Raw genomic sequence first — 16,106 nt, 5'->3', positions numbered from 1 at the left:
TCACTGATTTTTCATGTCCAAATGCAATTCTTTCTACCAAATCACACTTTTTTTTTTTTTTTCCCCAGATTTAACCTCCATCATTATTAGATTACTTAAAATACAGACTTGCCTTCCAGCGGGTCTCCTCCATCTTAGTCTCCTCCACAAATGTAATAAGCAAATTGCCTGACCAAGATACAATTCTACTAAATGAGAATGCTCCACTTTATCCCATTATGTCACACTCACTTCGGAAAGATTTAAATTCCTTTGTAAAATGCAGAAAAATGGACAACTGGGCTTTCCAATCCGGTTAACTCTTTGCAAAAAGTTTCACACAGGACTGATTTTCAACCAGCTCTGCTATTCAACTGACTTCTGCATTGTTCAACTGGATGAAGCCAACACTAAAGGTTCACTCCACAGGTATTGTAGGTCATAGTAGTAATGCTAGCAGGTAACACATCCTAATACTTTCTGCTTAAGCCTGTTTTCAATTAATGTTTGTCACCCAAACATCACCAGGCTGCATAAAATTGCATATAATTTCTTACTAGTTCTGGTTTTGGCATGAAGGTTTTAAAAAAAAATTCAGTCACCTATTTCCAACAACAAAATTGGGGGGCGGAGGGGGAAGAATTTACTTACATAAAAAAGAATCCCAACTATTTAACTGATAGTCTTTTCCCCCTTGGTGAACCAAATACATGAGGGGAATCTGCTCTTCCCTACAGCCACATGTCCGAGAAGAAATGTCCTTGCTACTCCTGCAAAAAAGCCGTACGATATCTGATCTTGGAATGGAGACTGGGAGATCTCGCAGGCTGGCCCCAGGTGGAAGGGAAAGAATATCTAATTATATGGGGAAGGGTGAAGGATTTGCTGCAGTCGTAGGGGACACATGGACATGCAAGAACTAGATGGAGAGACCCTGGATAAAAGGAAAAAGTCTGCAGAGAAAAGGGAGTAGAAAGTACCCATGGCCACCACACCTCTGTTAATCAGGCCCATTATTCCCGACTCAGCATCCCTCTGCTTCTAGAAGTAGTTGGGAAACTACTGGCATCTTCCTGGACCGATGGCTCACAGAGGGCTACAACCTGCTACTGCTGCCATTTGCGGCAACACAGCTGCCAACAAACACGGTGACAGACGTCAGTGATGTGAATCTCACACTTCCAGTTTTGCCCCAACGTTCACAGGGAAACTCAGCCGCACAACTGGATTTCCCCCCACCCCAAGTTCTGCTTTCTGAAGACCATGGAAAACACATTTATTCCATCCCTCTCCCACTAGGGCTGCAAAAGAAAGACTGGAAGCATGAGAGCTAAAGCTGCTGCATAGCCTTATTACCACTCCTGATGCTGGACTGTTGGCTGATTTTGGCAGGGGCCATTTTTGCCATCGGTGTTTGCTTAGCAGGTCCATACTCTATGGCCCTACCTGTTGCAAAAGTTGGAGTGCACACAGCAGATGAGCAGGGAATTCCTGCAAGCCAAAGGGCGGTGCTGGAGAAAGGAAAAAAAAACATCTGAAAGGGGCAACTAAACCTAGCAGAGACAGTTGACCCTCACCGGTATATGCATCGGCTTCTCATCTGCACAATGAGAACAATGCTACTAGCTTCGCCTCATAGCCATGTTAAAAAAAGAAATAGTTTAGGAAGCAGTCAGATACCATGCCGAAGAGTGCTGCACACAAGTAGATGCAAGCCCATAGTCAAAGCAAAATCTGAAGAGTGGACAAGAAGGTGAGAAGCGGATCGTATGCCAAGGAAGTCGCATGAAACAAAGTATTGAATTTCTAGTCATTAAGTGATGACATTGATCCTGTGCAGTGAGGCGGGCAGTGGCCTTCCAAGAGAAAGCACGCAACCATGTACATGGTCACGTTAATGGAAGGTTATCTGAAAACTTCAGCATTTGGGAACAGCAGAGGCAAGACAGGACCTGAGGGAAACAGGAAGGGAGCATGAGGAACGGAAAAACTAGAAAAAGAAAGGCTGGAAGAAATGCATGAGCCAGCATCGTTGAGCAGAGAGGGAGTATTTGCTCTCAGCACAGGCCGAAGAAAGCAGTCAGTCCAGAGGTTTCATGCCCAAGCAACCCACGTGTCGAGGACATCACAGGACCTCTGGCACCTGCAGAGCAGGACTTTCAAATTGAGTGTACAGAAGAGAAATTTCATCACCAAAACAGGCAGCTTCTTAACATCCTCTCTGCCTAAACCTGCCTCTGGGTTTTCATACAGTTACTGTCACCTCATTGTCACTACGATGCCCAACAGTCTCATCTTTATTTTCAGTGCGTTTAACCACCTGGATGAGTTCAGTTAATGATTTCCATAATAAGGCTGCTGCAGGCATAATATGTATTAACCTTAGATTATTAAAGGGAAGCCAGTGAACGGGAGAAATTGAGGCAATGAGCTGAAACAACTTTCCTGAGACAAGAGAGGACAGTAAATGGGAAGATGCAAGTTAGAGATTCCTAACTCGAAACAGGAGCTCTTTGTTCTGGATCAGGGCCCTACAGTACGGTCTCAAGTCCCAAGAAATAAATGGGAGTGTTTCCATGGCCTTCAGAAGACTCTGGAGGAGGACGGAGAAGCAAAGGTCAACAGAGCAATCACAAATGGCTGCAATAAACAGAAAGAAGTACACAGTTTACCAGAGAAATATGGCCTGTGTAATTCAGAAGGCAGGATTTAGCTCCAGTGTCCTCAGAGAGCGAGCTGATTTGTCAGATATAAATATCAAATATAGCTACTATTCTTAACGCTGGCATCCCAACCATGTACTCAGGGCATTTATAGGAGAAACAGCTTGCATTTAATTTCAGTGCTTCTCCCCCCTGTAAGATAAATATTTTGTTAACTGAAACCTCTGTGTAAACCTTTCAACAAAATATCTCTGGGTGTTAATTCTCTTTAATTGAACACTAATTAGATTAGAATTTAGTCAAATTAGTAACCAGGTCAAGTGGTTAATCTTAGTTACTACTTAGTGAAATGTTCACATTAAAATAATTTCTCTGTTCTGGGTACGCATTACAACATGGAACTTTGCTACAGGAAAAACACCAAAGCTATAAAAAGCTAAATTTAAAGAAGCATCTGTTGAACTAGGTTTTTTACTTTCCCACCCTCCCTAGCCTTCTTTCCCAGACCAGGCAGAAGTTTTACCAGGGACACAGTGAGAACAAACAGAAATCTCACCTTCAAAATGACCAAGTTAAAGGTCTCTTATTTTAATTACAGATCTTGGAACAACATTTTTGGCCCAACTTCAAAGCTCGCAATTACCCAGGTGTTTAAAGGATTGTTACGCATCAACAGCCATTTACCAAGCATTAATTACTAGAAGTCTCTAAAACTTTCCTCAGCTGAACCTTTTTGTTTACTTTTCTTCAAAGACAAGTTGACATAATAGTCTAGACTGCCTAGCAGCAGCTTCTCCAAACGGAATTTTGCACAGAAGTGTATGGGATTTACATTTTAATTAAGACACTTTCTAAATACTCTTCTCTTCTGCGTACCTCAGGATCTTAGTTCGGACTGACATCAACCTTCTGTAAAAATTATCCTGCATATAGCAAACTAGCAAGATTATTCGCTCTTACCCACTAACAATGGACTAATAACTGCACTCACAACTGACTCAGTCTTACAGAGCTGAACAGAGCTCCACATAGATAAAACTTTGAAATCACAGCCTTTTCAAACCTGTAGATCCACCATCTTGCAGTAGATGTAAGCAGTACTTTGAATTTAAAAGTGTTTATTACTTAAAGAACAGGCTGTACGCAGAGCTCGTACAGCATGAGGTACTGCCAACAGATGCAATACAAAACCTTAACAACTTAGTATATCTAAATGACCATTACTCCAAAGATTTAAAAGCACCGTACCAAATTCAATCAATTAGCGCTGGCTCGTACAGACAGCCTCAGGCAGGTGAATGCCAGCACCTGGAATGAGCTGCCATGGATAGCAAAGGCAGTCTCTATCATTTTACGAGAAGAAGTAAGGCTCAGTTTAACTGTCCCGAAGAAGCTATACCATCTGTGGGCCAGGGGACAAGGAGAGACATGCACGACCTGTAAGAGCTCCTTAGAAACGAGGAAGGAAATAATAAGACTTGTCAGCCTACAAATGAAGTTACTTCCAAGGTGAAATAGAAGACCAGCAGCTGGGCACTAATTTGCAGGGATTGACAGCCAGGGAGGAAAAAGCACTAAGCGGAGATGCCAGGACACTATGGAGGGGGTCTGCAATTTGGCACAGACAGAAGAGAGCCATCCTGGATGCATCCAGACACGGGAACGTACCAGAAGGGACAGGCAGGTGATCTCAGCTTCTCACTGCTCACTTACCAGCCCCACACCACCACTGCTCTGTCTGATAAAAGCTCCCCTGTGCTGAAAAAGCTGTCTTGTGTCTTGTATCACTGTGGGCATCGCCCCTGGAGGTAAAGTCTGCAGGGGTGGGGGGTTAAGTCTTGTAGACTCACTGGAAGAGCAGCAGGGTGAAACATTGGTTTCAAGGCTGCATCTGGCAACGAGTGGAAGATCAGAGCCTACAGCGAGAGGATGTGGCCTCCCTGTGCCAAAACTGCAGGAAGTTCAGCCTACAGGTCCGTGATAATCCCCAGCAAAGCCAATATTTGAGTGCAAAGGTGTCCCCCCACATCCAGCTCAAGGTCTTGAGCTTCACAGCTCTGAGGAATGAACATTTTACCGACAGGAGCAGTGAAAAAAGAAAAAATCGTCCCAAGTCACAGGGATAGGAGATGTATTTCTCATTTCCTTGACTATGCTTTAATGAGACTATGGGGTATTGTAGCTGTAGTGATGGCTACAGTACCACAGCTCAGCGTTTAAATGCAGTTTGAGGCATGAAGATGGGGGAGAGGGCAAAGAGGTAGTATTTATCTTTGTCGTTTAAGAAAAGAAATAAGGCACTGATATGGTATTCTTTAGTTTTGGTAGAAAAAGCCAGCTGGTTATGGAGTTTCATCCAGAATAACTTTGACTTTTAAACTACTAAAAACCAACCACCCTAAAATGCAACAAATCACATACCCACAGTGGGAGTTGAACTGAAATGCGGACAGACGCTTCTCTATAGCATCATGGAAACAGCTCTATCGTATACAAATATATGCACACTATATACAAATCTGACCCCAACTTGAAACAGATTTATGCTAGCTTTGTCATTTGTATTACACAACCCATTTCAAAACCCAGCTGAGGACGTTTATTTATTTTCTAAGCTATAAACACTGCTGGCAAATCAATTTGCCCTTTAGATTAGAAGCTCGGATCGCATTTGTATAAATATCCTGTTGCAAAAAGGAAGACTTTATTACCACTGTAACTGGCAGCTAAAAACCAACGAGTGCCTTAACCCTTAAGGAATTGCGTTCAATAGAAGAAGAACGTACTCCCCGGGCGGTCGCTCTGCAGGGCGCACCTATGTCCACACGTCTTATCATACAGGAGGAATCTTTCTGCACATCAAGTCCTCATATTTCATTCTGCGTGAAAACGAAACTGTTTAATAAACTTTGACCATTAAGGTACCGTATCTTCCTTTGATCACTAACACAGGCCACTGTGTTTTTCATAGATCAGTTGTTTAGACAGTGTGGGAGTGTTTTGAGGTCTGCATTAGCAGGATATTTACACTTGAAAACATACTGATGATCCAAACCAAGGACTAACGTCTTTGATCAACCATAAACTGCCTTCCCTAGTCCTGACCTGACACCTCTCCGGGTGACAGCAAGGAAGTTTCGAGAAAGAAAAAGAAATTAATGAGCTGTTTCCAGGGAAAAACTCATTTCTTCCCTTCCCTTGCAAAGGTCTCGCTTACCTGGCAATCCACTCCCAAGAGGCATCAGAAGTCACAGAGGCCTTTGCTGGTCCTTCCACAAAATCAGCGCTACACCTTAGAAACAAGCCCACGTGCGGGGCTTAGCTGTGCCTCGGTACCACCGAAGGGAGGAGAGTCGATGCTGTGCAGCTTCTGCCTGCTGAAACTAAGCACCCCCTCAGATACAGCCGAGGTGGGACAAGCACCTGGAAGCTGATGCTGCTTGTCTTCCTAAACTGGTGCTTTGGCAAATCTCCCCACTTTCTGCACATAGCAAAGGAAAAAAAAAAAGAAGAAGAAAAATCCCGCCCTAGCCTTCAAACAGCACAGTCTCTTAAACTCTGGGGGGTCAGAAGCTGAAGGGCAGCAGCATCCGGCGGATGTATCGCCCGTTCCCCCTCCCGACGTCAGCCCCTACAGCCCACAGCCCATTTCAAAACCCAGAGTCATCCCCCCCAGAGCAAACCAGATTTGTTTGGTGAAGCCTCTTCTCCACACAATCCGAAATGCACACCGCTGATGGCTGGCCACAAGCTTGACCTATCCTGAGGATTTCATTAATCTCTTCGCAGCGTCCCACTGACAACTCCAGCAGTTTGTGTTATGACAAAACGTGGCCATTAACTGCGGGTTGGTTATAAAACAAAAGCCTAGTTTCTAGGCACTGTTTTTTTTACCTTACGAAAGGGTGGAAGGAATGGGGAGATGAAAATATTACTGACACAAGTGAGTCAGTATTAAAATGTTTTCTTTTTTAAGAGAGAATGTACTTAGACCACACTGTCCTCAATGTGCATTTCATTGCCTGGAGCCTCCATGAGTATCGTTTTCATATTTCTGATGGCTTTGAATGAGGAGAGGGTCAAATTTCTCCCCAACGGTTATGCTATATCCATCGGCATCGATCTCTGATCGTTCGTGCTCTCTCCACATACACCCCTATCTAGGAGACAGTCTCGAATGGGCCCATATAATCCTTGCTTTTAGCCTTGTCTACAGTGGCAAAAATCAGTTTGATAATTCAGTAACTGGTAGAAATTTTAGCCTCAGGCTTGGTTTTGTTTTTAGCCATCAGGGAACGGCCAGCAGTGCCTTGCGATTCCGTGCAGCAGTGCGCACATCTGGGCTGGAGTCACACACTTATGCTCTTACTGTCCATATGAACTTTTTTTTTTTTTCTTTGCTCACGTAATACTGAATTAAGCCACTTCATTACACTTAATCGGAGCCAAGGGATACTTCCAGGCTGTGAGCTTTGGTGAAGATTTGTATTTACTGAATCTTTCTCTTATCTCCTGCCCTCCCAAACTCATTTCTTTGAGAGGAGCAGGTAGTTTTCTTTTTCTTTCTATTTTTTCCCTCAGAGGTGCACGCTGCCTTTCTCTTGCGCACTGCTGGTTTTAATCCATACATGCCAGCTGCGCCCTGTTAAGAATTATTTGCACCCAAAAGTATTTTATTAGCTACCAATAATCGCCTCAGACAACTGTTAACCTCATAAAAGCCAAGATTAACATGGTGACTTTGAACTTTCTCTCAAGACTGCCAATGTTGACTGAACAGGCACTTTCTGTGGCCTTCAGAGATGAATTTTCCTGACCAGAAGGAATATTTGTCAGCAGAACAAGACGAAAAAAGGTGCTACTTCAACTCCTTCTGTTTCACCTGTTAGTTCACCAGCTAGACTTCCAGATCTGTACAGTCACTTCCTTATGCAATAAAATGTCATCAAATGTCAGGAAATATCAGGCTGTTATTCAAACCATTAGTCCAAAGGAAGTGTGACACAACATTTTTTAGTTGGTTGTTTTTTTTTTTTTTTTAAGTCAAAGGCAGCTGTTATTTTCTGGCTCATAAGATGTCTGCTAAAATGCAACAGAAGCCTTACAAATATTTAGCAAGTTCCTTCAAAAAATCGGGCTTTTTTTTTTTTTTTTTTTGTAATTTAACCTTCTAGTGTTCTCAACAGGAAAAGAAAACATTCTATTCCAAATTAATCCACTGAGACAAAAGGAGGAGGAAAAAGCACTTTGGATTCCCACCCCCCAGTAAAACAACTAAGTGAACTGATGATCAAAACCCAAAACCACTCATAGAATACAGCTCCTTAAGGCATACCAGAAGAATCTGAGGTATTTTTCCCCTCCATGCAGAGATATTAGTGGAGAGCTAAATACAACTTTTTAGTATTTGTTTTCAAGAATGTTTACAGGCCAAAGTCCACCCAGGTCACCAACACGGCTGCATGTTTGAATCTATAGCAGCAGCAGCCTATGGAGTCAGAACCTCAACTGAAGGTAACACTGAAGAGTGGTAAGCACCTTCTAATATCTTATTTTAACTGTCTTTCAACATCCGCATATTTTTAATATATAAAGGACAATTAATATAGATGACAATATCTATACAATTTTATGTACAGATACATACAGAGAATACATACATATGCACATATTTATACACAAGCACACGTTTTCATATGTGCTTTTACATTTTACATGTACATGAGAGAGTCCTTTAAGCTGAAAGGAAAAAGGGCGGAAAAGGGCACATCTATTTTACAGCTGCAAGAATCTGTGAGCCACGTTCTGGCCATCTCTGCGCAGATGGTGTGACAAGTCCCGCAGACTCATCCGAAGCTCAAGTTTCTTTAGCCAAACGTCTCCCTCCTTCCCACCAGTAAAAATAAATAAATAAAGAAGAAAAAGAAACAAAAAGGGAGCCTTGAGGGACTGGATGAGTCAGAGGTTAGTAATGAACTACAGACACTCATCCCTGGGTCAGCGGTTCACGCCTAGCCCATGTCAGGAGGGACGGCGAATTGCTGGCAGTCTGGACCTAGAGGAAGCCGCTTTACGATTCCCAGTCCCAACAGCGGGATCCCCTCGTCACGGCCGCCGGCAGCGGCAGGAGGAACACGACAGAAGGGAACTGAGAGACCCGAAATACTCGCCAGCTCTAGAGAGAGACCACCCTGGTGACCCCCACCCAAGCTGCTGCCTCTGCTCCATCCGTAGGGAGGCCTCTAGCACCCAGAGACGCCCAGCACGTGCAGATGCCAAAGCGCCCAGCGCCAAAGGACATGCGTCGCAGCTTCACAGCGCAATCTGGTTTTGGTATGTTTCTGGTATGGTATTTGAAACAAAGATACGAGGTGCCAGCATCATTGCTGTACACAGAACTGACAGCCGCTTGCGGAACAAAGAGTTTGCAAATTTGTTAGGAACAGGGTACGTTAGGGGCCATATCCTGTACTTTTATTCTCTTTCCCATTACTCCTTTGCTCAGTTTACCCTGAAAGAAGGTTATATACATATAAAAGTTGACAGTTCTCCTTAGAAGAGGCAACCTTAGACCTGACATACTCTGTGCCCTGCTTTGGTGACCGACCCAGAGCAGCGTCTCGATCGCTTCCACAGACACTTGGCAGAGGTTTGCCTCCAGCTCCAGAGGTGGGATCTCTACTTGTGAAATCTAAAACAGACCAACACTCACTATTCTTTACTCAATGTGTCTGCAAATGAACAATACAGCTAACATCTATGAAATCTGCATGACTGTCTGGACTTCCATCAGCTCTTCGAGTGGGTATTGACGTAACATCCTAACCAGCAAGCACTTTACCCCAGGAGGCACTCCAGCAACCCGCAACTCAAAGTGCAAAGGGAACACTGACCTTTTAAAACTAACACCTTCTTCCCCATCACTTACATATCCAAGTATTTCTCTCCATTTCCCCAGAGGCCACGCTCCCCACAGAACAACCATTAACTATTTGGTGTTGCCCTCACAGCCAAAGGCGGATCCCCCCAAACGGTATCAATGGAAAGGCTGGAGAAAGAAGGACCAGAAAGGAAAACACCCAGAAAGCCTTTACAGAGGAAAGAAATGGTGATTTTTTTAAACACTGCTGTTTCCAATTTCTTTTTTTCTGCCTGCAGCAGAGGAACAGTTACAGTCCTGACACATTTCAGCAGAAGTAATGAAACACTTTTGTACCACAGCATTACTCTGACATTTAATTGACCATGTATTTCCATCTTTTTGCCTTGCATGATTCCCCGATCAGAAACGTTACCCTTTTTAAATTAATCACTCCATTTACACTTGTTTGGATTTATGTGTCACAGTTTCTATTCGGCCTCTCTTTTGCCTCTCTCATTGCCACTGAAAGCCCAGGAGGGATTTTGTACCCGTGGTCAGCATGCTGAATTTTCTTCTGCTTTATTTACTTTAATGTAAGTCCACCTGAGAGCAGGTCGAGTCTGCACTAATTACCAGTATTTTTCAAACAGGCTATGCTTTTTATGCTGGTAGTATTAAGTTGAAAGGGGATATGTGTATTTCAGTACACAGGAGCGATGCCAGCATAATAACTTTCATTTAAAAATCTACCGCCTCACATCAGATTCTTGCTCTGTTTAAAGACAACACAAAGGTTGCAGCTAAGTGACACCCTAGGCTACAATATCGTGGACGTTCTCCGGCTGGGGTCCATTTTGCACTCTACCATGCCCATTTCCCACAAGGAAAGGACCATGCAATAACATAACCCCATTAATGTGAACAAAACCGGTATTTATTTAGCAGTCCTCTCAACATGAATGCACAAGCTCAGCCTTTCCCAGGACAGCGGCTGGCGGCACAGAGCGAGCACCATCTTGCGTACCTGTTCTGATGTTCCTGCAGCACTTGGTAGATGCTGATAAGGAAAGTTTGGTTTTTAAAGCTCCCCACAACGCAGTCCTTGTAGATCCGAAACTCAGCGGCTGTGACGGCCTCGCCATCAGGAATCTGAGACAAATTAAACTTGAACTCCTTGTGATGCCGCTGGTGAGGCGTGAACTCCTTGTCATACTCAACTGCAGATGGGAAAAGGAAAGAAAAGGAAAAAAAGGAACCGTGACTAAAATTTAACAAAAGGTTTCCACATGCTGCCACCTGTTCCTTCAAAAAAACAAAAATCCTATTTTTTTCTCCAAAGATAGCCTTGGCGAGTGCCAGGAAAGCTTATGCAGCTAAAGCCTTTCAAATACAGTGCTCAGAAAAGATGAATGTTCATCTTCTCTAGGCAATGCCTTCGAGATTTCCTGTTTTTTAAAGAAAAGCCAGCTTTGACAGGTGAAATATGACCGTGCACTTTGCTCCTGTGTGAAACTCTGAAGCTGTGACTGCCCCCAGCATTTTCCACCTGTGGATCTCCATGTTCTTTGTAGCATTTCCTTAAGCCTCACAGCCCTTTTCCGACAGAGGGGACAATTAGCACCATTTTGCTTTAGCACATAAAGACAGAAGTAAGTGTTAGCACTAGGTTAACCAATTCCCTAACTGTCCTAAAAACTGCTGTTTTCTGGCTCCCGGGTTTGTGCATTAGCCATCAGACTGCCTTGTGAGCAGAATAAGACTAACATGACATTTATTTCAAGGGTTAAAGTTAACCAGAGCTCCCCTTCCTTTTGCAGAAGCTTATTTGAGAATGAGAGAACCGAGGAGTGACCCTTTTCGTTTCTTGGCCTTAGCCCTCCTCAGGTACGCTATCGGGTATAGAGTTTAAGACAGACGCAAACCAGAACCCCTCCTTCTTCAGGCCTCAGGATTTGCATTTTCTCTGTTTGAGGCCCCCTTTGCAAACTCTACTTCTAGTCCCACTTTTGTATTACTTGATTACATCTTGGTTTAGTCTGACTTTGATTTATTGTTCGTTATTTCTTCTAATTTTCTATTAGAAATTGCTTAAAACATTAACATATTATATAAACATAGATAATTACATCTTTAAAGCCCTGAGGGGAAAAAAAATAAAACCAAAAAACTGTTCCCACCAGTGCAACTGAAGGAGTATATGTCAATGATGAATAAGTCACCATTATATTATCATTAGGGACATGATTACATTCAGAGAAGGCGGCGAGGGAAGTACAGATTCCTTTTCATGTTTGTCTTTGTGCTCACTTTTTGTTGCTCCCCCCCTTAACACATCAAACTGCAAAGGCGACCGTGAGACTACTCTCACAACATCCCATGAGGTAAGCAGCAATCCCCTTTTTACAGCTGGGATACTGAGTCACCGGGAGAGTGACTTGTCCAAGGACAGGGAGCAGAGGCTTGCGGTGGAGCCAGGAACGATGGCCAACGTGCTTGAGGTTCGTTACTTTACCCACAGGTTACCTCCCCGGAGAGCAGATACATCTCCTGGCCACTGGAAACAGCCCATGGAGATTTTCCCCTCTACCTTTCCCAACTGCCTGTTCCTCCTCATCCCCTAGTCCCAGTTTTGTCTGTGTCCTCTCCCTTTCCTTTGGCAGCCCTTTCATGTGAGCTGCCTCATCTGGCTGGGTCCACGTCCTGGCTCCCTGCGAGACAGTTAGTCACATCCTTCCCTTTGAAGCTCGCCTGGAAATCTTTTCACCTCCGCATGACTGCTGCCCAGCATTTTGTGGGACACCGCACTTGGAGATGCTGCGTTAAGAGCTGCCATGGGGCGACCAGGCAAACTCTCAAACCGCTGTCAGAATCAGATGCCGCTGCCAATTTTGGCAGTCTCGCATTGCATCTGTCTGAGCAGTTTAGATGCCAAACGACTGACAAACGCGGGTGACCGGACCCTATGGCTTCCCAAAAGAAGGTGGTAACACCCAGCATCTCCATCAGAGATTGTACCGAAGCAAACAATGGTACCGCTCACCTAGGAACTACCTCACTGGCCATCAGTTATCAGCAAACTGGGCTTCCCTTTGAAGCACGCACCCCTGCTTTTGATTGGGAATGGCTCTGGCAATGCTTGACTGGTTGGCATGACTTGTGTGTATGCCCTCTGAGAAGGGGCCCGAGCTGCCTGGTTACTCCCCACCCCGATGCAAGCACCGCAGGACACGCTTCCCAAAACAGAGCGGCCACGTACTTTCAGAAACTCACAAGCATCCAACCAACAAGAAACTCTGTTCGGCTGCTTGCAGCAGAACGACGTGCCCAACTTGGCCTTTTTACTTGCTGCTACAAGATGAGAGGATGTAATTAATAGTGAGGGAATGTCTAAATCCACAGGTTTGGAGAGACATGCATATGAAGCAATGAGTCTCGATTTAGAACTTGCAAAGTCCTTGCTCGCGGGTGCAACAACCAGCTGAAACCCACATCCCCTCCCACACCATTGCGGGAACGAGCTGACCTGCGGGCAAGATGCAGCGAGGCGGCTTTCCCCCAGGCTCATGGCTGAGGACGATAAAGGAGGATCAGGAAGAGCAAGGGCAAGGACACAACCAGGATGAGCAGTAGAACCGCACCAGGGTGTCGGAAAACTAAAATTACACTGGAGAGAAACAGCAAAGGGAATATTCGACGCTTCCTGCCAGCTATGGCCCCACGTCAAGATGCGATGTGGCCTCTCCAAGCGCGCGAGGGAGAGCGCAGAGCTGTCTCACCCGGCACGGGGCTCAAAATGAGCCCAAACGTCGCTTTTTGTTGTTTCTTTCCGACCTCAGGTCAGCTACGGCAGCCTTACCTCCACTCGCCTCCACTACAAAATATGCAGTTTAGAAGCGATATAGCCAGACTCTAGTCCTTTAAGTCAGTATTTTCCCCTACCCCTCCTCTAAAAAGTCATACACAAGCCACAAGAAGAAGAAAAACCCACCAAAACATCTACCACAGAGCATCAAAAGTAGCTGCAGGTACGACACTTGCCTCCAAGTACCCTTTCCCTGTTTATAACTTGCCCGATATGTTTACAATAGTATTTTCCTGTTTTTAAAACTTTCTTCCTTTATCCCCGTCCTTGTCCGAATACCCTGCACAATCACAGAAGCTGACTAAACTGATTACAGGGGAAACATTCAGACTGATTTCATTATCAGGCTTGGCAGAATAAACAACCTGAAACACACAAACAAGGAAACCTTTTTTTAATCCTTCAGATTAAGTGATTTAGCTTCTTCTGTTATAAGAAAGGCACGTTCAGAAAGAAATACTGTTAAGTTGATGGAGTCCTCCTCAGTTGCATCCCTACAACATCACAGGATGGAAAAAAGCCTACATTAAGCTTGTATGAAGCAAGTATAAAAGTTTAACAAGTTGGAAAGTTTTTCTGGCTACGTATCTTCCCATGATACAATGGTGGTTGGTTTTTTTTTTTTCTTTGTGGGAGTGGTGAGATATTTAAGTTCTATATACTCATTGTCACCCCATCAAGTTAATAATCAACTGTTTTCATTCAGCAAGACAGCTTAAAAATATAAAATGCCAACAGTTCTTCTCTGGGGGCTTTTTACCCCCTGGAAACTGCTCATTTTTAACAAAGAAGTCAAATTTTAGAACAGTAAAATTTGGACAGGCAAGATCCAAGCTGCCGGTTCACAGGATTTACCCAGTCTGTATTGCTATCGCGTTACAACACATCAGATGACTTTGTATTCAAAATGCAGACAGCGCATGCCAAAATGCAAGGCAACAGCAAAAAGGAGAAATCATTTCTCAAGCTGCTTTCCAATTTCTTTTTTTCCCACGTGAATTCATTCAGGTCAGTCTGATCGGTGATATGTGAAATCCAAAGCTAATTTCCATCCGAAGATGGACGCATGCATGTCCCAACTTCGTAAAGACCTTGCAGGGAAAATCAGGCAGCTCACAGCCGGAGCAGGTTGAAAGCGAGCAGCCCTGAGCAGTGCTGGCCTCCCATAACCTCTCCCCAGTGCTGGCCGGAATGTCAGGACCAAGCCAGGCAAAACCAGGGATTGTAGGGTCATGACAAGAACTATAGCCGTATAAAATTCATCCTCATGGTCAGACTGTATTATCCTGAACATCATTACTCGTTTGCCGGAGTAGCTCCTTGGAGACTACCGATCCAGGCATGCACGTACCAGGGCGAGCTGGGAAAGGAGATAGCAATCAGAGGTTTTAGCCCATCATGGGTGCACGTCCTCTGAGCCAAAGGGACTTTCTGCTCCACCACGCAGGTCTCTGCCCCCATCCTGGCTGGGGGTTCAGCTGCTCCTTTGCTTGCAACACAAAGGAGAGTCAGAGCTGTGGACACCAGAGTACTCGCCCCTGAGTTTTCATTACAGCTCATTTCTGAGCAGAGCGGCTGAGCATGCACAAACAGTTAACAGAGAAGCCTGCCAGTAGCTCTTTACATTCCCCTTAACAAATATTTTTAAATGCTATACAAACACAACACTATTGTTGAGCAGTTAAAAAGGCAAGAATGGCAAAATTAGGGTTACTGTGGTTTTGAATTTTGTGTATTCTAATTCTAACCCAGTGTTGCAATAGCCAATTTCAGCACAAAATGTCCTTGGTTTAAAAATAGCATACTGCTTACAATACTTGTTACTTTAAAAGCACTGCACCAAAAAAAAATTAATTAAGAAATTAACACAATGCATCTATTTTGGTAACTATACCATCCTACTTCCATTTGAGTGTGTCGCATACACCTTGGACCAAAGGAAATGTAACCCTAATGACAGTCATGGAAATAAACTCTCCTCACGCATAGGAATTTTCAGCATTTCTTTCTGGATCTGAAGTAACTGTTATGCAGAAATAACAGGACAATAGTCTTTCCCAAGTAAACACAATTTTCACTCAGAACAGTAGCACCAAGTGTCAGGATATTCGGTGTTTTTCTCCAGTTCTCAGCTGTTGAGAAAAGCGTTAGGTCAGGTGCTCAGGTGAGAATCTCAATGATGGCTTAAGAAAATCTCTAGCTCAAACTCTAGGAGCTAAAGCCAAAAATTCTAACGTGCATACTCATAACCTAGAGCTCCAAAAGTAATTTTTTTTTTTAATAAATTGTCTGTCTAAATAATTATAATTTCTACGACAACCTGGCTCCTTGGAAGGGGCAGGGGAGTGGGGTCGCAGATGAATGAGATATGATTATTTGGGACGGGACATTCTGCATCTGTCCTGTCCCCAGCAAGGCTGAAACTTCTGAGAATCTTTTGCACCCCACCATCTTCAATGATGACTTGGTTTTGCAGGACCACTGCAACCACACTCCAGCAAAAGCAACCAGTATTCATAGCCTGCTTATGCAAAGTGACTTTTGCACAAGCGTTCATGAATTCAGTCTGAGTACAAATATAAGCCATTTCTACTCATTTCTTCTCAGCCTTCACACATGACCCCCTCCCTAATAAAATGAGAAAGCCCCTGAAAACTGAAGTTGTTAACTAGAGATTCACCACCATAGCTACATAATCAGCACAGAGGCAATTTCTCCATTTTACGTCACCAATTTCTGC

The 16,106-nt window shown here is 44.0% G+C and overlaps 1 protein-coding gene across 1 annotated transcript in view; it reads right to left on the bottom strand.

Moving 5' to 3' along the window:
- The window catches only part of BMP6 (bone morphogenetic protein 6), a 30,316-nt gene extending 15,489 nt beyond the window's left edge, over positions 1–14,827 (bottom strand). The window contains exons 1-2 of the mRNA XM_009326534.1: positions 14,718–14,827; positions 10,529–10,765 (exon numbers count right to left, since the gene is read on the bottom strand). Coding sequence (XP_009324809.1) covers positions 10,529–10,765; positions 14,718–14,827 — 347 coding nt within the window. The remainder of the gene's footprint in view (positions 1–10,528; positions 10,766–14,717) is intronic.
- Positions 14,828–16,106: the final 1,279 nt, after the last annotated feature.

This window comes from Pygoscelis adeliae, unplaced genomic scaffold (genome assembly GCF_000699105.1).
Source record: "Pygoscelis adeliae isolate BGI_AS28 unplaced genomic scaffold, ASM69910v1 Scaffold186, whole genome shotgun sequence".
Taxonomy (NCBI): Eukaryota; Metazoa; Chordata; class Aves; order Sphenisciformes; family Spheniscidae; genus Pygoscelis; species Pygoscelis adeliae.
Note: the sequence above shows the minus strand (reverse complement) of the source record. Positions and strands in the feature narration are given on the sequence as shown.